Below are 16,511 nucleotides of genomic sequence, written 5' to 3' on the forward strand. Positions count from 1 at the left end.
CTCTTCTGCACGCCTGTTTCCGTCCAGCTGGGGGCTGGCTGTCCAGTGGACAGGACAACTACGTCACGGAAAAGCCCTGCATCTGATCAGATGGGCTTAATATAAACCAGGTTTGCTGAGAAAGAATTAGAGAGGCAGCCCCCCGAGGAGAAGAAGGATTTCCTGCTGGAGGCTGGTTGGGAATTCAGCAGTCGGAGAAGAAGGGAGTGTGGTGGAACGCCTGGTAAATAGCAAGGTAGCGTCTGCTTAAGGAGCATTCATTTGAACGCATTGCTTTCATACTGTAGGCATCAAAAAAAAAATTAAAATGTGCAGCTTGAAATTTGCACCTAACTTGATTTCTTTGTTTGATTAGACTGCTAAATAACAGCACAAGTAGCAGCACATACCAATTGGTTAACAGTTTCCTTCTCTATCCTTTACAGACAGAGTAGATAAAAAGAGCCATACATCTTTTGCATAAACAGAGATGGGTTTGACATCTGTCAAACATAGTCCTTGCTTATAAAAGTGGATGTGACCAGAGTAGTAAAGGAAGAGTTTCTTTCGCATGGCATCTTGTACCTTTCTGCTCACAGCATTTCTTCACATCTTTGCACGCCTCTCAAAAGACAGGGAAGGTCAAGTGTGTGAATTCTGCAGGGAGCGGCAAAATGCATGAAAGAGTTTGCATTACAAATAACGAGACGTTTGTGGCTTTCCTCCCCATATATTTCTTTCCAAGAGAGCTTGAAACTGAAGACAGCTTGTCTGAACGGTATGAGAAGTGCAGGCTTTGGGATGGTGGCAAATTTCCTTGAGAACAACAATGGCACATGAAGTTTGAGCATGGCCTTCTCTCTGTGGCAAACGCTCCCTTTGTGAGCTAGAGAGACATGATTTGAGCTGAAACAGCTTCAGCTGAATAAGCAAAATGTCTAGATAGCTGTTGCTGAGGGAGCTGGAGAGCATCAAAGTAACTTTCCTAAAAATGGTAGTTGCAAATGATATTGGCCATCAGGAATTACCTCATTGCATTTTGTTTCCCACCCAAATCTAAGGAGTCATTCCCTACAAAGAGTAATTAAAAGGCATCTTTAGACAAGAAAAGAAAACCTGGCTTACTCCTTCTGAGTTGAATTAGGACTGATCCGACTGGTATTTTTTGCACCTCTGTAACAAGACATCTCATTTATAATGAGGTAGTTTCTTTTGGGAAGACCATTCCATACAGATAGCTGTGTTGGTCCATAGCAGTATAGCCGGTGTGGTGTGGTGGTTAAGAGCGGTGGACTCTAATCTGGAGAACTGGGTTTGATCCCCCACTCCTACACATGAGTGGCAGACTCTAATTTGGGGAACCGAGTTGGTTTCCCCACTCCTACACGTGAAGCCTGCTGAGTGACTTTGGGCTAGTCACAGCTCTCTTAGAGCCAGTGGTGGACTGGGTCTAAAAATATTGGTTGCCAGGAGACAAATTGGTTGCCAGGAGACCCACAACTATAAGGCTATCATTTAAATTTTATAAGAAATAAATAAAATTTTCAAAAAATATATGTGGAAAAAAGGTACAATTAATTTTTTGTGTGAAATAAATGTATATTTTTAGTAATTACAGTGTACATATATTGTACATATTACTGGCAGTATACAGCAGATAGTAAATGTAAATACAGATTGTTATAATTGAATTTTTAATTTTTTTAAATTTTAAATAAATGGTGGATAGTTGCCTACAGTAATAATATTGAAACTTCTATTATATTTTCAAGCTCTTGAAATGTCATTAACATGTTTAACATATTGTCTAATGTTTAGGGGGGCTCATTTCATCAGGGGCCCACAGGGTCCACTTGCCATTGGGCGAGCTGACACCCTGGCCAGTCCGCCATTGCTTAGAGCTCTCTCAGCCCCACCTACCTCACAGGGGGAGAGGAAAGGAAGGTGATTGTAAGCCAGTTTGAGACTCCTTAAAGGTAGAGAAAACTGGGGTATAAAAACCAACTCTTCTGCTTCTGAAATAAAGCAGGAGTCCAGTGGCACTTTAAAGACTAACAAAACTTATCTCACCTTAAGCTTTTGTGAATCAGAGCTCACTTCATGAGATCAACTAATGAAGTAACCTCTGACTCAAAAAACCTAAGAAGGAATGAACGTTGTTAGTCTTTAAGGTGCTTTCAAACCGAACTCCTGTTTTCCTTTTTGGGTAGTGTGTCTTTCAGCCGCTCTCCTTCTAGTAGGACTGTTGGGAAGCACTTAGTAATATTTCAGCGAGCTTGCCCTTACCTTGTCAGAGCTCAGAAGCTAAACAGGGTCATTCCTGGTTAGTATTTGGATGGGGGACCACCAAGGAAGTTCAGGATTGCTACTCAGAGGCAGGCAATGGCAAACCACCTCTGTTCATCTCTTGCCTTGAAAACCCTATGGGGTCTACATCAGTCGGCTGTGACTTGATGACAGTTTACATACACACACACACACACACAGAGAGAGAGAGAGAGAGAGAGAGAGAGAGTCAGCCAGCTCAGAGGCAGATGTATGAAACACACCTAATCAGCCAGATAAGATATGCTGCAGTACATAGCCTAGTGTTCGATAAGAAGTATGACTGTACTGCTTTTCTTTAGCAGGTAGGGAGAAAAGCCATGACCCTGAACAACGTCACAATGCGTCGCAGCAGCTGTGCTTTGCAGCAACAACAGCAGCGCTGGAGCATCCCAGCAGATGGGAGGCACCTGATGGTTCAGAAAGACCCTCATGAGTGCCTCCGACAGAAAAGGTACACCATCAACCCTGAAGAGTATTACCGAAGAAGCTGGTCGTCAGAGTCTTCTGATTCCGTCATCTCCTCCGAGTCAGGAAATACCATCTATCGTGTGGTCCTCATTGGGGAACAAGGAGTTGGCAAAACCACCATAGCGAATGTCTTTGCAGGTGTGCATGACAGCATGGACAGTGACTGCGAAGTGCTAGGAGGTAAGTGCCGTGTGGGGTACTGAGAGCCTCTCATTGAAGCACTGATTATCATCAAGGAACATCACCACAGGTGAAGTGGGAGACCCTGACACGGAAGTCGTGATTCCTTTGGCTCTTATCCTTCAACTCACAAGTATCTAATATGCTTGGAAGTTGGGAGAGGCATAGGAGAGTTTATATATCAGGTATTTTGTTTTAAATCTGCTGAAATGCATATAAAGGAAAGATGCGGTCTAAACAAGAAATCAAATTACACTGAAACCAGTGGGACTTTAAACAAAAACTGATAGCTATAATATCAAGCTATAACTGGCTTCAGGGAACATGTATGGTTCTGTGTGATTTGGGTCTCTATAATAATATAGAGAAACGGTGTGGTGTGGAGAGAAGATTGTAGATCAGATAATTGGTAGGAATTTTAGTTTATCTCCTGGGTAGTGGCTGGATCCTTTATTGCATGGGTGTTATGGATCACCAATAACTTCCTGCCACAGGTTCAATACATGCGCCCTCTTCCCAGCATATTAATTCTCTTGGCACATTCTTAGTCGCAAACCAGACCAATTGAATCATTGTTGTTGAAGTGCATGGGCCTAGAAGGGTGTAACTCTCCTTAGGATTGCACTGTAACAAAGGGCCAGACTGGATGTTATGGCAACTGTGGGTCTGACCCATGGACACCGTTGCCATTTTAGAGGTGAACTTGGGACATTTAAAAAATGTCACTAGGGACTGATCCTGATTGGTCCCAAAGTGTGGTGAGTTCAGATGATCTCATGTCCTCCCGTGCACTTTTTCAAGTGCTGAAACAGTGGCATTTTTAAATGGCCCTAGTTCTCCTCTAAAATAGCAGTGGCATCCACAGGTCGGACCCCTGCATGCCATGTCTAGTTTGGTCCAAATTTACTCACATTTCAAAACACATAAGTTACAAATCCAAATAGAAGGAAAGGCAAGAAAATTGCTAGAGAAACAACAGGTTTAAGAAATTTGTCCTCAAGGACAAAGTAAATTCCATCAAGATGCAACTAATCTAACATGAAACAAGAAAGAAGACATATAATTGGATGAAATTAAGTTAGTATTAAATGATTATTAGTAGTTTAAAGCTAAAAAAATAATCTCTCTTCCAATATTCTGATCCAAACTGTTTTAGCAATTACCAATTGAAATAATGGGTTGGATCCTGGCATAAGAGGGAGGACAGGTAATCTCACCTAATTTTCTCCCATGTTGCATCCCTGTTCCAGGTGGCTTTTGGCCTGTGTGGTCCCATGATCCTGGACAGAGCCTGTTGGGAACTCAGAAGGGGCCCTTCTTCTCTCTTGTACCAGCAGAAACGCTAGCAGGGTCTTACCCAAATAAGTTACATTGAAAGACATTTCCAACTAAAGTAGATGTTTAAGAAAGGGATTTTTGTTGTTAAATTGGCCAATATTGTTCATAGTTACCAGGATGTCAGATGTTTGATCAAGTCCAGTGTGGTCACTCGTGTCCAAGCACTTGACAGGCCATTGCTCTGTTTAATATTAATCGGTCTGTACATCAAACAGATGATTCAGAGTTTAGGAAGTGAGACTTTCTAACTCCTTCAAATAAGTCATATTTAATTTGATTATTGGGTCTACCTCCGATCCATAACTATCAACAATTTACAACCCAAAACATTAACATGTCTTAGATCAAAATCACATGTGCATTGTAGAGCACAGAGAAGGTTGAAATGCAATTGCAAATGCCTAGAACAGCTTTTCTACTTGTTCAGTACACCAAAAGCAGGCCCACATGTGAATTCAGATATTATTAACTTGGTGATGTCAGTTCTTCCTCCATTTATGGCTTTGGCCTGACTCATACCTTGCAGTTGCACCTATTAATTCTATTGGCGTATTATCATTCACTACCACCATTACCCAAAGCATTGTCACAACAGGTTATGAGCTAGTCAAGGGTGACATTTAGGGTTGCCAACCTCCAGGTACTTGCTGGAGATCTTGTGCTATTACAACTGATCTTCAGCCTCTAGAGATCAGTTCACCTGGAGAAAATTGCCGCTTTTGCAATTGGACTCTGTGGCACTGAAGTCCCTCTCCAAACCCCGCCCTCCTCAGGCTCTGACCCAAAATCCCACTGGTAGCGAGGAGGGACTTGGCAACCCTAGTGACGTTACATTAATACCTTCAGTGCGCTTCTTACAGCTAGGGTAAACTAGAGTTTCATTCGTAAGCATGATCTGACTTATCTTTGAACTCCATCTTGCCTTTGGAACAAAGCCATAGTTACCATCACAAAGCATAGGGTTTTTTTTAAACCCTAAAATGGCTTCCAGCACTAACAGTTTAGGCAGCCCTGTTATCTTTCTCTTTGTGATAGCCATTAGTGCTTGAATGTTTACTTTTGTCCATTTGAGTCCACCATAAGTCTTTTTAATTATTATTTCTTTTTATACAAATTTCAAATATATATTTCTTATTCAGCATACATAGTTTGTATATCGTACTTTTCTCATTCCCTTTCCACCCCTCCCATCCCCCTCCCTAACCCCGCTCCTCCTCCTTGTAATTTTTAGTCTCTTAACCCCAGCCACAGGCACAAAGTCTGGATTTTCCACCGAATGTCTTTTCTTCCTTCCATTGATATCCACTCTAAGTAGGTCTTCAATCTACTCCTGATTTCCCTGTTCTTATCTTCCCATGAAGTTTTCTGACACCACCATAAGTGGTGTCCCAAAATGTTTCATTATAAAAGCACAAACAGGAAGATTCTCAGCACACGTTTGGTACCACAGAAGATAGGGTAACCATACAGTTGCTAGCTTCCAGGTGGGGCCTGGAGTTCTCCTGGAATTATAACTGATATCCAGATTACAGAAATCAGTTCTGGAGAAAACAGCAATTTCAGAGGGTGGGCCCATTATCATATCCTTGTTGAGCTCCCTCCCTTCTAGGGTTGCCAATCATGGACCAGCAACCAGTGGGTGATGGGAGAGGCGGGAACTTGTGGTTGGAGGTGGGAATCGATGCACCCAGTGCAATGATTGCATTTATTTATTTATTATTCTTATATCCCTCTCTCCCCAGCAAAATGATGTCATTTCCAACATGACCCAAAAGTGATATCATTGGGCTGTGGGTGACACTCTAGCATTTGCCCCAAACTCGATGGTTTAACTAAACTACAGCATCATCCTATGTAATGACATCACTCCTGGGTTGCGCCAGAAGGGATGTCATTGCAGTAGGTGAGGTAGATTCCCACACACACACATTTCACCTAGCAATCTTCTTCGTTCACCCAGTGGCAGGAAAAGATGGCGAGAGCAGGAGGCCTCCAGCTGCACTGGGAGACCTGGTAACCCTACTCCCTCCCAAAACATAATTTTCTCCAGGCTCCAACCCCAAATCTACAGATATTTCCCACTCTGGAGTTGTGTGTGTGTGTTAAGTGCCATCAAGTCGCAGCCGACTTATGGTGACCCCTTATGGGGTTTTCATGGCAAGAGACTAACAGAGGTGGTTTGCCAGTGCCTTCCTCTGCACAGCAACCCTGGTATTCCTTGGTGGTCTCCCATCCAAATACTAACCAGGGCTGACCATGCTTAGCTTCCAAGATCGGGCTATACCATGCTGCCTTCCTAATTCTGGAGTTAGCAACCCTAATTTGGGGCCTGGAGTTCTCCCAGAATTACAGTTTATCTCCAGACTAAAGAGTCAGTTCCCCGGGAAGAAATGGCCACTTCAGAGGCCGAACTCTGTGGCATCAGATCTCTGCTGAGCTCCATCTCCCTTCTCAGGCACTGCCTCAAATATCCAGGAATGTCCTAAGACAAAGTTGGCAACCCTACATTAGTCTGCTTCAGCAAAACAACAATAGGAATTATGGAGCAAAGACATTTTATTGTGGCACAAGCTTTCACATAGTAGAGCCCGCTAATCTACCTGTTGTTGTTTAAGCAGGCGTACCCCTGGCTTTGAGCAGGCAAATCATTTATTTGATGTTGACTAACTCAATCGTTGTGAATGTGTTCATTTTAAAAAAAAGAAAAAGTCAGGTCTCACCTTTCCACCGGGTAGTCAGGGAAAGTTATATACACAAAAAAGAAGCCACAGAACGTAAAAAGCACTTAAGGAAATAGTGTCCTTAGCAAGAAGCAAAGATAGCCTTAGTTCTTCTTCACCTACAAGGCAAAAAGAAGATAAAGCTGGGAATCCCGCTGTGCAAAGCACATCTGGGGCATTCCTTGCCAGGGGTTTTCCTCAACATGAGGATTACATTGCGGATTAAAATTGGAGCCTTGAACATTAATTATTCCTAGAACTAATAGGCATTAGGCTGCCTTTGCTTATTAAGTGTCAGGGAAGGAGGAGTAAGTGGGGCGGCATAGAAGATTATCAAGATGATGGGGAAGGGGATACAGCACAATAAGCCCCCTCCTGTGGGTGATTCTTCATGTTGTGGCCATTGGCATGACCTACGTCCCAAATAGAGAGCACTGACATTGCATTTCTAAGCAAAGTTACACCCTTATAAGACCACTGAAGTCAACAGGCTTAGAAGGGTATAATTCTGTTTAGGATTGCACTAAGACGCATCTCCTACTGGCCCATCTTTTCTCGGGGGGGCTTCTGCTGTTTTAATACTTCCTTGCCTGCAAAAAAATGAGGCAGCAAAATTTTTCCTGGCATGAAGATAAGGAGGGGAAAATCAAGCAAGAGTCCAGGGCTATCTTAAAGACCCCAGTTTTCTTTTGCTTCTGCAGACTAACATGGCTATCCTACTGGAATTACAGTGATGGGGAAATATCTCCTGCTGAATTTATCCCAATTATGCAAGAGTTAAAAGCACAGGAGCACTGCAGAAAAAGAGTTGGCTAGGCTACAGAGAGTAGCAGCCAAAGAGAATCAGTTTTAATATTTTGTTTCAGTGTCTTTATTGATATTTCTTTATTCCTTTGGAGTTTATTTAAAATGTGTCTTCTGTCCTATGTATCATTTCATAGGCGCATATGACTTCCCAATTAAGAAAAAAAATTAAATAGAGGAGATATAATCAATCAAAAATGTCTTTTCTGTTCTATCTACCGAACCTAAAGGGGGACCCGATTGCCATCCCCTGGCTCAGTATGGACCAGTGTGCAAAATAGGCACAAATTGGCCGCTGATAAATTTTAATCCTATGTTAGAGTTTTTACTGAATTATTGGATTTTATATGTTATGTGTTGTATTTGATGGATGCGAGCCACTCTGAACCCAGGCCTCGGTCGGGACAGAAAGCAGGGTAGAACTTTAATAAATTAATAAATAAATACAATATGAATAGCTGTACTCCCAGAGACACCTCCCCCCCCCCAATTTTCTGAATTATGAAGCGTCTGTCAGCTTTAAAACATCGTTTTTACCCTGAAGGTAGTAGAGCCTGTCGCAGACACATGAAACGCACAGGAAGTGTAAAGCTATACCAAGTATTTCCCCATATTTATCATTTTCACGTATACCGCTTTTAAAGTACGTGTTTAAAAAAAAGAGAAAGCGAGAATTGGCATTTTAGCATTTGGGATTTCTCTCCATTGGCTTCGAAACGTTTTCACCCTGTGCTAAAGCTGTGGCGCTGGCTGTTCACCCATAAACTGAGTGAAAACAAATATTTTCCATTACTAAGCCTGGATGGAGACTGTACGTCTGTCTGTTGCTCCCAGGAGGTCAAACGTTCAGTGTTTGGTTTATTTCTTCCAATGGGTCTTCTTCTTCCACTTATTATCCTTCTTAGGATGAAGATAACTTCAGCAAAAAAAAAAAAAAAATCTTACGGATTTAATCATTTGGGTTGTGGAAGTTATGACAACGTGTAGTTCTTGGCCAGAGACTGCAGTCTGAATGACAAATATAACATAATTCTTTTCAGGATTTTTCCGGGGTGTGGGGGTGTGATCCTCACAGGATCCTAATCTTCATAGCTGCATGCATGGAGAGCTGGGGGGTGGGGGAAGTACAGTGAAAGCAAAGGGCATTTAAAACGTTTTCACATTTCACTTGCTCTCCTACTGCTCCTCTCAGCAGTCATGCATAGAAAGGTGGGGGGGGGGGCTGTGATGCTTTATAGGGATTCCTGAAGGCCGTTGTGTTATGAGATCACATGAGCAAGGCAGAATTCTTCCTTCACCAGCCAATGTCACCATCTAGTTTTAACCGACTAAGAGAACGGCGTTGAGAACAAAAATATTACTGACAGTGTGTGGGTTTTTCCCCCCCTTGCTTCTAGAAGACACCTATGAACGAACCTTGCTGGTAGATGGCGAAAGCACAACCATCATGCTTGTTGACATGTGGGAAAACAAGGTGGGTGTGACATTCGTTTGTCTTCATTGAATGTTTTTGTGTACAATTTAGACACAAAATGTTTTTGATATATTTGATGACGTGAGCTTTGACTCTCGAAAGCTCATACCCTGAAAACCGTGTTGGTCTCTAAGGAGCCTCTGGACCCAAATCTAGCTATTCTACTGCAGACCAATATGGCTACCCTCTGAAATTTATAATATATGAAATGTGTGTGCTAGGCAATGTGATGTGTCAGGTTCAATCATTTTATGCTTTATTGTATTTTTTAAACACCCTTACACCCAACACCAGTTTTTATGTTCCTTTCCTTACATTTGAAAATGTAAGCAAACTTTTCAACCATGCTTGATTAAAATTTGGTGGAATCAGATGCTCTACTGCACCTTCTTATGGTAGGAAACAATCAGGCTTATTAAACAACTAAGGTAAAGGTAAAGGTAAAGGTCCTCTGTGCAAGCACCGGGTCATTCCTGACCCATGGGGTGACGTCACATCCCGACATTTCCAAGGCAGACTTTGTTTATGGGGTTGTTTGCCAGTGCCTTCCCCAGTCATCTTCCCTTTACCCCCAGCAAGCTGGGTACTCATTTGACCGACCTCGGAAGGATGGAAGGCTGAGTCAACTTTGAGCCGGCTACCTGAAACCAACTTCCGCTGGGATCGAACTCAGGTCGTGAGCAGAGCTTTTGACTGCAGTACTGCAGCTTAACACTCTGCGCCACGGGGCTCCTTATTAAACAACTATTAAACAACTACTGTAGGTCAAATGAAACATGAGGGGAGATCCATATATATTCATGACTCCTCTTTAAATAAAGTGCATGGTTGTGTGTGTGTGTGTGTGAAAGCCTGGCTGCCACCACTACCCTCATCTCTCTAGTCTGCATTGTTTAAATATTTCCCTCACAGTCCACTTTACACAAGAATAGGGGAACACATGGGCCTTTATTTTGAGTATGCATGTCGGTTCCCACTGTCAGAAGTCACCTGGTTCTCCCCGTGTTTCCCCGCATTTTCAAATGTGAGATAAAACAGGTATCTCAAAATAGGGGCAAAATGCAGGAAAACGCAGGGGGAGAGCAATAGGGTTGCCAGGTACCTCTTCATCACTGGTGGGAGGTTTTTGGGGTGGAGTCTGAGGAGGGTGGGGTATGGGGAAGGGAGGGGAGGGACTTCAATGTCAAAGAGTCCAATTGCCAAAGTGGCTATTTTCTCCAGGTGAACTGGTCTCTATCGGCTGGAGATCAGTTATAATAGCAGCAGCTCTCCAGCTAGTACCTGGAGGTTGACAACCCTAGAGAGCGAGGCAACTCTGATGGTCAGAAATGGCATGCATAATCAAAACAAAGACCCAAAGTCATTGGAGGGGTGACTGCGAGGGACACAGCCAAGCATAAAAGGCCATGAGCAAATGTAGGTGGATCTCCCCACCATGCCTAGTTTGACCTTGCACACGTGCCAGCTCTTTTCTCATAGCTAGCTGGAGTTATGCCCCAGCTGCTTATGATTAGATTATCATTATCTTTATTATTAATGTCTGCCATTGCAGGCTGGCTTTCAAGCATTTGGGGTGGTGCACAAATAAAACAGTCCTGCCTGTGGCTGAAGTGGCAGCAGACAAGGAAGTGGTTGTCCTACTCACTTGCAGGATTTGCATCAACATCAGTAAAAAATGTGTAATAATCAAGATTTCGAAGACATGCCGGAGTGCCCTGATGGTTGTCCGAATCAGCCCTCACCTGTATCAGATCCTATCCTCTCCTTCGTCAACAGCCTGTGGGTTGTCACTGAAATCTGAATGCACTGATTTTGCTGCTGCCAGGACAAATAGGAGTTATTTATGCACTTATAAGACACTGGCAATTTTGCATTATATGCAAAGAGCCAGACAGTGACGAATATATGCCTGACCAGATTGTTAGCTTTTTCATAGCTGGGCCTAATTCCAGTTAATATTATGGACCAAAATAAATAGTCATCATCCTGGAATGAAACTGAGCGGAATCAAAAGAGTGCAACTGAAATCCGTGGAGTTGCTTTGAGAGTGTTCAGACCGCCGGCCTGTTCAGCCTATGTTACCCAGGCGATTAGTGTGTCTTCCACAGCTCAGCTACCTGAGATCCTTTAACTGGAAATGGTGGGGATGTCTTCCATCTGATATGGGGCTATTTGAGCCAAGGTCTGTGCCTCTGTGGAACTGATAATAATAATAAGATAGATGCCAAAGGGGATTTCAGTTGCAGAGGAGGAAAGAGAGCCTGCATACACTGAAATGTGTAAATGAGAGAAAATGGGTAGATGTAGTTTGCTATGCAGGAAAGTGGCACCTTTCACAAGAAAAAGCCACCTGCTGAAATCTTTACTTGTGCGCAGTGCTTTAAAAGCGCAGCTGCATGATTGACCTTTGTATCTAATTACTCTGATGTGTACAGAATGGGTTTTTTCACCTCTTACCCCTAGCAAATCACAGCTAGCCATTTTAGGTCTGAAAATAGGGGGAAGGGCATCTCGAGGTTCAAAGACAGAATTTGCATGTAGGTTACAGCCTTCAAAATAGGGTTGCCAACCTCCAGGTGCAGCCTGGAGATCTCTTTGAATCACAACTAATCTCCAATCTTCAGAGATTAATTCCTCTGGAGAAAATGGCTACTTTGGAGGGAAGGCTTTATGGCATTATATCTTGCCGAAGCCCTTCCCCTCCCCTGCTCTCCCCAGACTGTATCCCCAAATCTCCAGGAATTTCCCAATCTGGAGTTAGCAACCCTAAGCAATGGTCTTCCTAAGTCAACACTTACAATGGAGCCCTGTCCTCTGTGCCACCATAATGAAAGCATCTTTGGCTGTGGTGCTGTACGTTACGGTCATGTGACCTTTTCTTTTGTGATCGTCAGATAACAAGGCCAGATTTTGCTCAATGTGATTGTTTTATTTGAACAGGGTGCAAACGGGTGGATCCAAGATCACTGCATGCAGATTGGCGATGCATATCTGATTGTCTATTCCATCACGGACCGTGCAAGCTTTGAGAGAGCGTCGGAGCTCAGAATACAGCTCCGCAGGGCCCGTCAGGCAGAAAACATTCCCATCATTTTAGTGGGCAACAAAAGTGATCTAGTTCGGTGTCGCGAAGTCTCTGTTGCAGGTATGAACCCTTAGATGACAACTGGTAATCCTGTTTTTTTAGCTTCTACTGCTTTGACCCTGCCCAGAGTCTTGGTAATCTTAAATATGCCTATACTAAATGAAAAGTATGTATAACAACAGCATGATGGCCACAATACCTAATTGTATTAACCCAAATATTATAAATCATACACTCTAAATGCAGTAAAGTAAATATTAAAGAAGTACAGTCACATAAATAGAAGTCAGTCCACACAGTCCACACACAAAGTACTCTAAGCCCCAAAGTTCATGAGCCATACACCACACTAGGACGATGCTAGGGCAGCAAAAAAAGCCTGCCTAAATCCAAAGTTGGTAGGTGCTGTAGTGAGCTTGCTCAGATGTAGGGTAGGATAGGAGTAGACTTGCCCAGGAGTGGAAAAAATGTGCAGGAACGTGACCTCCGGATATATTATTCTACATTTTGAACAAATGCTTCCTCAGCCAGCATACATGAATGTAATATGATATCAGAATTAATACACCTCTGAGGGTTCGCCAACAGTGGGAAGTTTTTGGGGCGGAGCATAAGGAGGGTGGGGTTTGGGGAGAGAGGGACTTCAATGCCATGGAGTCCAGTTGCCAAAGTGGCCATTTTCTCCAGGTGAACTGATCTCTATCGGCTGGAGATCAGTTGTAATAGCAGGAGATCTCCAGCTAGTACCTGGAGGTTGGCCACCCTAGGAGGAGCAGAAACTCTTAGGGGATGTGATGCTGTAGAATTCATCCTCCAAAGCTGCCATTTCCTGCAGGGGAACTGATCTTTGTAGTCTGGAGATCAATAGTAAATCTGGAACAACTCTTGGTCCCTCCTTGAGGTTGGTAACGCTAGTTGTGGCTGGTTGAGGTTGTAGCTGGAATGACCTTAAGAACAGCCAGATGCAATATTGACTCAGATGCTTCAAACATCACCATGAGGAGTATTCCCTTGGATTCAGTCATGTGACTTGGAAAGTCTTGTGACGCTGATGAGTAGTGTTAATTTGCATGGGCACAATAGTCTACTTTTAATATAATTATGTTTTTGCAAATTGCTATGAGGAAGCACTTAGATGCAGGGTCTATCACCCGGCTTGCACTGGGTCATGTGGCTGCATCCACAGATACATCCCACGTGGAGAGGTTTAAAGCATTTGAATCAGCCCACAATCTGCACTGGGTGACATACATTGTTCTGGGCAGATCTCTCTAAGTATGTCAGCCTACTATTTTTTTTAATGTTAATATTCTGTGCAGAAACTCACCTTGTAAAATTGTACCAAGCATGCGAGTACATTTATCTTCATCCTGTTATTGATTCTCCCATCCCTTATGTATTCATCTAATTTTGCCTTTTCTTACAGAACTAAACTGTGTCCAAGTTGGTTTGAAAAGTGCCATAAAAACTGCAAAATGTGATTTGTTAGCATTCTTTTTGGATCAAAGTTTGATCTAGCTAGATATAAACCTTAGAAAAAATCCAACTGCTAACAAACAAAATATTAGTGGAATTTTTGCGAGGAAGTCATAGAATCCCCCATGCTTAAAGGCTTTCACAAAAATGTTGGACAGATATTGTGATTACACCAGGCAAGACTGGAATGTCCTGTTTTTCTTTGACCGTCGTGAGAATTTCCTCTCCACTTGACTTGTGTGAAATCTCTGAACCCAAAGGAGGAGAATGTGGCTGGGAAGGATTTCCATTGGCGTGAAGGCAGTGGTTCAGTGTGATATATAATGTCATCCCTTCTGATGAATGGCAAACACCAGAATAAATTATGCAAAACAAACGTATGCAAATGTGATAAATATGCATAGTCTATGGCAGCCATTCTGTTCAGCTTTTACAAACATCAAATTGGCCTTACATTATTGCAGACAGTGGCGCTGTCAGGGCTGGACTTTGGTGTGAAAGTTGGGGCCATCTTGGCATAGCAGGAGGGCAGGGTCCCAGGGGCAGGCTGTAACTAGAGGGGGATGTGTTCCTCCCCAAGCTCAACCTCATCTTTCTTTCCTCTAGTTCTTCCCCTCCCAGTGCATTCTGGGAACTGGGCATTCAGGGAACCACAATGTAACTATTAGATGTTCTAGAAGTGGCAATTCCCAGAATGCACTAGGGGACAGAAGGGAGGAGTAAAGAAAGATGCATGCATGACGCTATAAGGGGTTTCTTTCTGCTCAGCTCCCTCCCACGGCCACCACATTGTTCTTTTTTATTATTATTTTAAAATTTTTATTATTCAATTCAATAAAGTACAAATAAAACATACAATACAACACAAAATGCGTGGCACAGTCATATCACTACAATACCGAAACAATCTTTGATTGGGTGAATGTAACTTTTCCTTAATTAGTCTAGATATAATATTAATACCGATATGACCTTTATCTAAAAAGAAATCATCTCTAAATATACAATCTTTATCTAAGCAAATAATCTCTAAGTATAGTTTGCTCCTACATGCTCATTCTAACAAGGATTAACTACTATCACCAATATAAGATTTTCATGTAATAATTGACTTCAAAAATGCTAAATCCAATACAATCTTATAACATAACAGTTTCTATTAAAACAGTCTTTACAAAACATACAAAATACGATTCCCATTTTTGTAGGAACTCTTCACTGGATCTTTTGTTTATTTGATTTGTCAGCTTCGCCATCACGTTGTTCTTCATTTTCTTAGTTCCAAGCTCCAGTTTTTCCACGTAGGGTTTTGACCTATACTCTTTAACTGTTTTGCAGAGGGCAGAGCTTGCGCTGTTGTATTTGACTGCAAGTTCATTGAGACGTCGGCAGCTGTCCAGCACAATGTGAAGGAGCTGTTTGAAGGGATTGTGCGTCAAGTGCGGCTCAGAAGAGACAGCAAAGAGAAGAACGAGAAGAGGTTGGCATATCAGAAGAGGCGAGAGAGCATCCCAAAGAAAGCCAGGAGATTCTGGGGCAAAATCGTTGCCAAGAAAAACAAGAACATGGCTTTCAAACTGAAATCCAAGTCTTGCCACGATCTCTCTGTGCTTTAGGAACATCGGGCCATTCCAGATGTTCTTTCTCACGGACATGACTCAACTCCGTTCTGAACAATAAATCAATCTATATTAGATTGGCCAACAAGCAACGTAAATTGACTTTGATTCACAGTTGTGATTATTGTGATGAAATGTGCCAGCAATAAGCACAGCCTATGCATGCATGGAAGAAGAACAAGTCATTCATACTTTTTTGGGCTTATAGTTTATGTAGGTGAGGCAGTAAACAGCTTTGTCTTAAACACAAGAACATTCCGCACTTACAGTGAGATGTATTCCTCTTGCTGCCTTTGGATAATGGCCCGAGAATTGGAAAATACCATTCGGGAAATGAACGATGTTTTTTTCATTATTATTTTTGTTACTAATTTTTGTAAACAGAATTGTGTAAACCTGGGAAAAGGAAAATGGGTATTCTTAGAGATACCTTCTTCCCAGTGAACCAGTGGTTTTGATTTTGTTAAGTGCCAACAACTGAATCTCTGTTGTTATAACATCCTCAATCCCAATGGCTAGGGAGGCATCAACAGCATTCAAGCAATCAGATGTTTGGATAAACAGGGAGCAAATGTTTACACAAGTTGACATCATCATGGAACCATTACAGAGGAACGGTGTGAATTTCTTAAGTAGAAGCCAGGGTGGAACCAGACAGGACAGAGATCATGGTGCATATCAGTCACCTACAGCTAGATAAAAGCTGAACAGGAGCCTGATTTGGATTGGGCCCAACTGGGGCCAGTTCAAGGTATTTTGATGCCTCAAGGAAGATACACCCATTGCCTCCTTGGTCACTGCTGGCTATGTCCAGTAAAGGATCATCTCTGCCTTCTCTGCTGAGGGCCACAAGTGAGCTAAATCCCTGTGGTGAGGTGGTGCCCTCCTCATTGTACCACTCCAAACGGTTGCTTTGGTGGTTTAGCCACAGAATTGGCTCTGGAACCATGGAGGGAAAGAAGAGGGAGTTTAACTCTTTCACTCCCAAATAGTTTCACAAATCGCCCTCACCTATGCTATTAGAATTTAAAGGGGAGGGA

The 16,511-nt window shown here is 42.6% G+C and overlaps 1 protein-coding gene across 2 annotated transcripts; it reads left to right on the forward strand.

The window, feature by feature from the left end:
- Positions 1 to 145: 145 nt before the first annotated feature.
- GEM (GTP binding protein overexpressed in skeletal muscle) lies at positions 146 to 15,739 on the forward strand. Of its 2 annotated transcripts, none has more exons than XM_056854426.1 (5): positions 146 to 235; positions 2,607 to 2,955; positions 9,215 to 9,291; positions 12,232 to 12,436; positions 15,191 to 15,739. In XM_056854426.1, exons 2-5 carry the CDS (start codon positions 2,625 to 2,627, stop codon positions 15,466 to 15,468), a joined length of 891 nt encoding a protein of 296 aa, XP_056710404.1. In that variant the 5' UTR covers positions 146 to 235; positions 2,607 to 2,624; the 3' UTR covers positions 15,469 to 15,739. The 2 variants fall into 2 exon arrangements, with proteins under 2 accessions (XP_056710404.1, XP_056710405.1); XM_056854427.1 differs by having other exon boundaries at positions 151 to 235; positions 2,610 to 2,955.
- Positions 15,740 to 16,511: the final 772 nt, after the last annotated feature.

Source organism: Euleptes europaea, chromosome 8, assembly GCF_029931775.1.
Source record: "Euleptes europaea isolate rEulEur1 chromosome 8, rEulEur1.hap1, whole genome shotgun sequence".
Taxonomy (NCBI): Eukaryota; Metazoa; Chordata; class Lepidosauria; order Squamata; family Sphaerodactylidae; genus Euleptes; species Euleptes europaea.

Coding starts and splice junctions, on each gene's coding strand:
- GEM (XM_056854426.1), top strand. CDS start 2,625: ATGACCCTGAACAACGTCACAATGCGTCGCAGCAGCTGTGCTTTGCAG. Junction 9,292..12,231: donor TTGACATGTGGGAAAACAAG/GTGGGTGTGACA, acceptor TTATTTGAACAG/GGTGCAAACGGGTGGATCCA. Junction 12,437..15,190: donor TCGCGAAGTCTCTGTTGCAG/GTATGAACCCTT, acceptor ACTGTTTTGCAG/AGGGCAGAGCTTGCGCTGTT.